Source organism: Vigna unguiculata, chromosome 3 (genome assembly GCF_004118075.2).
Source record: "Vigna unguiculata cultivar IT97K-499-35 chromosome 3, ASM411807v1, whole genome shotgun sequence".
Classification (NCBI taxonomy): domain Eukaryota; kingdom Viridiplantae; phylum Streptophyta; class Magnoliopsida; order Fabales; family Fabaceae; genus Vigna; species Vigna unguiculata.
This window is the reverse complement of record NC_040281.1, coordinates 37,160,997-37,166,996: the sequence shown is the minus strand read 5'-3', so window position 1 is coordinate 37,166,996 and position 6,000 is coordinate 37,160,997. Positions and strand designations below refer to the sequence as shown.

The 6,000-nt window shown below is 31.7% G+C and overlaps 1 protein-coding gene across 1 annotated transcript; it reads left to right on the top strand.

The window, feature by feature from the left end:
• The first annotated feature begins 263 nt into the window (after positions 1-263).
• On the top strand, positions 264-3,107 carry LOC114175404 (loricrin-like). The gene is made up of 2 exons (XM_028060171.1): positions 264-550; positions 2,951-3,107. The coding sequence occupies exons 1-2, from the start codon at positions 264-266 to the stop codon at positions 3,105-3,107; spliced, it is 444 nt and encodes a 147-aa protein (XP_027915972.1).
• Positions 3,108-6,000: the final 2,893 nt, after the last annotated feature.

Here is a 6,000-nt window from a genome sequence, read left to right as displayed (position 1 = left end):
ATTCGGGTACAGTTATATTCGGATGGATATATCGGGTTACCCAAATAAAAGAATTTTTTTAAAGAAGATGAAGAAGAACAGTGACAGAAAAATAGCTCGTGCAGGTGAAGACCATGGTTGACTACATCTCTGCTGCACTCCTTCTCAGATCCTCAAAGCCTTAATCTAAAATTTTCATTTTTCCTAAACAAAAGAGGAACAAAGCAACCACATGTAGCCACACATTAAAGAAATAAACAGACAAAAAAGGAACCAAAGCAACAATGGCCACCAAGTGGGAAAACCCTAACGCCCTCCACCACGATGGAACGCCCCCCAGCACGACGGCCATCGACAGCAGTAGCGCCACTATTGTCTTCCACAACATCAACATCAACAGTAACGACACCACCAATAATCAAAAAGCTTCGAAATCAAGAACATCCAGTGACGAAGGGCACGGAAGAAAGAAAGGAGAGGGAAGGAGTGAGGGTTGGGCACTTCAGAGTGACGAAGGGCATGGAAGTAAAACGAAAGAGGAGAGGGAAGCATTGCGGTGTCGTAAAATTAGGTTAAAATAAAAATTAATCCATGAAACTAAAAATTAAAAATCATATCTGACCGTGACAACCCATTTTTATCTGAATACAGTTATCCATTGCAACCCAACCCGTTTAAAACCAATCCATTACCTTTTTTTTTTTGGGTCGGGCGGATTCGGTCGGACTCGCATAATATGCTCAGGCCTAATTCCCAATACAAAACCATAATAGCATAGCAAACATAGGTCTAATAACAGAGAGACCTTACGTTACCTCTACCTTTCTTTCCCTTTTTCCTTTTTTTTTCTTTTTGTTGTTTTTTTTTTTGTTTTGTTTTCTTTTTTCCTTTTCTTTTTATTAAACTAAAATGAGAGACGTAAAACAAAAAATGGAGCTATGATAATAGAAAGGAAAATAATGTAATAATAAAAATAATAAACCCAAATAAATAAATAAAACAAAATTAAATTAAAAATAAAATAAATAATAATAATAATAATAATAATAAATAAAATAAACATAGATATTTATTTTTTCTCAAACTAAAACATATTTTTTACCCATTTCTTTTCTTTTATTATTTATTTATTTATTTATTCTTCTTAATTGAACTTTAATTAATTAATTTTTTTGTTTATTATTTTTATCATTGTTACCTGGACGAATTTGGGTGTTGACACACACCTCTACCAAAGTGGGTACCATCCGAGTAATTAAACCAAAAAAGAGAGGGTGGGAAATAAAATAGGAGATGTGGGATGAGAATAGCCCTGCACGCTGACCCACACTGTCTCATTCTAATATAACCTCATCATGTCTGCCAACTTTTGGATCGCTTGCCCTTTGTCTGCCACACCATACACACAAACTTTATAACTTTTATTCTATCAAGGAAAATGATCCTCTACACTCTTCAATTTTTCTCCTTGAATCCCTTATAGGCGACCTCATTCAGTAAATCATATCTTTTCTCTTTTCTCAAGAAATAAAAATGTCCTTCCTATATCATACCTTTCCCAAATCACACCTCTCTTTTCTCAAGAAACAAACGCGTCTCTCCTAGAGCGCTGGAGTAAGTAACTTATCAATCCCCAAAAAAATAACTCATAAACATAAAATATACTTTATGCTTACTTATTCCCCTTGCATCAAATCATACAATATTTTACCCCAATGAGAAAATCCCGAGAAACAATTAGAAAATAAAAATTTTAACAAAATAAACATCTGTTAACTACAAAGAACTAAAATGTTGCAGAAAATTTAACAAAAGAAATGGGTATCTACCAAACCTAGACAAGAAGGTAATAGGTGAGAAGATCTATACCTACCAAACCTAAGCGAACAATGAACGATGTTTTCAAACCGATCCAAACGGTGGAATCTAAATTGTCGAACGTGAAGTAGTGACAATGCAAACTAGACAAAACACAAACGCGAACAAGTGAGCACACAAACACGAACCAACGAGTATGTGAACGGAACCAGTGTGAAGGAAATCGTTGTTAATCAACTAGTGAGAACGCGAAACAAAAAGAACGAGAACACGAACGACAAAGGTGGAATGCAAACAGTGATAGAGAGCACGAAGAAGATGGACAATGTTTTGGGGTGAGAAGATGAACGCGGAGGCAACGAGAAGGAAAAGGGTTTTGGTTTCACTAAGACAATGAAGAGGGAAAGGGTTTTGGTTTCACGACACAGAACCAATTCAATGGAAGAATTTTCCCTTAAAGTTTTTTTCATTAAGACATTAAGACAAAAGCTGAAAATTAATTTTTCTAAATTATTTATAGTTTATTTTTTTAAAATTTGTTAAACACGATTGTTTTATGGTTTAGCCCACATATTTTAAGGGAAGAATTTTTTCCCTTAAATTTTTTTCATTAAGACATTAAGACAAAAGTTGAAAATTAATTTTTTTAAATTATTTATAGTTTATTTTTTAAAATTTGTTAAACACAATTGTTTTATGGTTTAGTCCATATATTTTAAAGCAAACACTTAAATAAATGTGGCATAAAGTATCAACATTTTAAAAAGTGTTGCCACTAAAAGTTTTTAAGTCATTTTTGTAAAATTGTTGCTTATATTATGTTTAGGCAACACTTTTATATTCGTGGAAAAATTTAGTGTTGCTTAAAGTTAAAAATGGTGTAGTGATCAAATATATTAAATTCATCTCAAATTTGTAAACACAAATAAATTAAGTCTCAATATATTTTTATAAGATTTAGATTTAAAATAATTTTTTCACCTAATTGTCAATTTTTCCTAATCGGTGATGGTGGTGGTGTTGGTGATGTTGGTGGTGGTGGTGATAGTAGTGGTGATAGTGGTGGTGGTGGTGGTGGTAGTGGTGGTGGTGGTAGTGGTGGTCGTGGTGGTGGTGGTGATGGGGGTGGTGATGTTGGTTATGGTGGTGGTAGAGGTGGTAGTGGTGGTGGATGTGGTGCTGATGGTGGTGGAGGTTGTGGTGGTGGTGGTGGTGGTGGTGATGGTGATAGTGGTGGTAGATGTGGTGGTGACGGTGATGGTTGTGGTGGTGTTGGTGGTATAGGTGGGAGGAAAAAAACTTATTATTAGCAACAAATTGTAAAAGTAAATAATTTAATTATTTTATAATTTATATTAAATATTAATTTAAAAATTTTATCATGTTACTTTAATCTAATTAAATAATTATATGAAAAGAATATGTATGGTTTATGTTAAGACTTTGGCAAGTGTACCAAGTCACGCAAGTAGTAACCGGTAAGACCGGGATATCGTTTCCCAAGAGACTCGTGTATACTAAATATTTGCGTAATTAGTGACTAATTTAAACTAAAGAATGAATCCATATTTTGAGTTTCATGTATGAAATTAAATTTTGCATAAATGATTAAAATTGAACTTTGGAAGTTAGAGGCACTTAGTGAATGGAAAACATTAGAAATGATATGAATTGATATTGTCGCGGTTAGAATTCACCAACTATGCTCTCATGCAACTACAATTTTACATTTTCTACATTAATATGCTAATGACAACCCACAATTTTACTTAAACCCTAATTCCTTAATGGATTGAGCCTAAATTTCCTTATTAAGAGTCAATTCCTTGAACTCTTAATAAGTAAATTTGCTTTATGCACTAGGGTTTAATACAACCAATGGGTCAAGCCCCATTCCTAGGTACAAGCTCCATTGAGTTTTCTTGTTCCAAATCAAGATTTTAAAAGATATTTCCACACCCAATGAACCAAAAAATCATACAATGGATAACTAAATCAATGTAAGCATTAAGTGAAGAAACAAGAAGACTAGCATTCAATGAAATAGGCATTTATATAATCAAAACATTTGCATTTACACAAGAGTTTCGTGGCTATATCTAACCCCAACAAAAATAGGTTTAGCTCTCCATTGTCATGGAGAGCTCAAGCTTACAAATGGAAGAAATGGAAGAGAAAGAGATACAAAGAGGATGATGAAGTTGTTCCCACAAGCCCTAGCACATCTTCAAGCTCTCCCAAATGAGTTTTCTTGCGCCTCCCACTGCCAAAAATGGTTTCCCCTCGAGAATCCAGAAGAAATAGGTTAAATTTTGCCACATCAGCACAGGTGCCGCTCAGCGTCATCCCCGCACCACTCAGCGTCCAAAAATGCAAGCCAATCAGCGCTCAGCGCCAAAAAATGCGAGAAGAATGACACTCAGCCTTGAATTCTGCTATATTCATATCTTCAATTTTGGCTTTTTTCTTCTTTCTTCTCTGGTTGACAACTTCTTTGACTTGAGATAAAATCTTTCTATCATTAAATTGGACACAAAAATGAGGATTAGTGGTATAATTAGATCTATGTAACCCATATTGTATTTATTCACAAAAGCAAAGTAAAAGTGAAGATTAAGTAGGTAAAAAGCTTAAGAGGAGTTGATTTTGTTAGCAAAAGATAGCCTATGTAATGGTAAAAATCTACATTATCAGTTTAGCCACCAAAAATATTTAGTGGCTAAATACCATATTAAATATATTTTATAAAATAATATTTTTATCGAATCGATGACTAAAATATTACATATTAAATAATGTTTTAGCAATCAAAAATATTCGGTAGCTAATTACCAAATTAAATATATTTTACATAATAAAATTTATTTTAGTCGCTAAATCGGTGGCTAAAACATTACATATTACATAATATTTAGTGACAAAAAATATTCGGTGGCTAAATACCATATTAAATATATTTTATAAAATAATTTTTTTATTGGTTGCTAAACCGGTAGCTGAAACATTACATATTAAGTAATATTTTAGCAAAAAAAAATATTTGGTGACTAATTACCATATTAAATATATTTTACAGAATAAGATTTGTTTTGGTTGCTAAATTGATGGCTAAAATATTACGTATCAAATATGTTTAGCGACTGAAAATATTTGGTGGCTAATTATCATATTAAATATATTTTACAGAATAAGATTTATTTTAGTCGCTAAATCGATGACTAAAACATAATATTTAGAGACTAAAAATTTTCAGTCGCAATAGGAATGCAAGTTCTTGTACATTTATTCAGTCGCTAAATCGGTGACTATTTGCGACTACTATAATTTGGTGGCTAATTTAGTTACAATTTGCGACTAAAATATTTTTGTGGCTAATATCGGTGGCTAAATTTTATTTTTCTAGTAGTGATGGTGAAACTCATTTATCCTTTCTAGCCACTAAAATTTTAATTCAAATATTTATAAAGTATGATGAAAATAGAATATGTTGATTTGAAAAGAATTTGTATATCTTATGTTTATATGTTATGATTTTATATGATATTTGTCTCACTTTCTTGTTTTATTGATTGTATATAAAAAAATCAAAAATCTCATCATAAATAGATGGATCATTAATAATTTTATAACATTTCAAGGAACAAACTTCTCTACTCTCACATTTTTGTCACCATAAAACACACCTCTAATTTTGAAGGATAAATCAGAGTCACCTTTTATATGTCACCTATGGTGCAAGTGAACCCTCTCATTAATTTATTTTCTTCTAATGATTTGAAGACTAGTAAAAGTATTAGATAAAAAATGAATAATAAATATAAATAACATTCCTTCTCCTATAATATTAGAAAAATCTAGGATGTTAAATATATCATGTAAAACTAGTTTGTAAAAATTGTAAAATGCATGTGTGTATATATACCTCCATAAGTTTGTATCTCTCTTTTGTCAAGATTTACATATAATTTAATTATCTCTTAAATAGTAATTAAATTAAAAATTAGATTATATTACATTTAGGAAAGAACATCACATATATTTTACTCAAACAAGGTCTAAGTTGTGCGTGTTAACTATACTAAATAACTTAAATTGCTCAAATGATGTGTTAGTCACTTAAGCAGCATGGAGTTTAGTTCAAGTGCCTTGCAACTTGAGTGAGAGATATCCAAACAATCTCTCTCCTTTAAAAGTTAGGATTCA

Bases quoted from the DNA above. Each gene is read 5' to 3' on its own strand.
- LOC114175404 (XM_028060171.1), top strand. From the start codon at position 264: ATGGCCACCAAGTGGGAAAACCCTAACGCCCTCCACCACGATGGAACG. The intron at 551-2,950 runs GTTAAAATAAAA...TGGTGGTGGTAG, and splicing joins TTGCGGTGTCGTAAAATTAG to AGGTGGTAGTGGTGGTGGAT.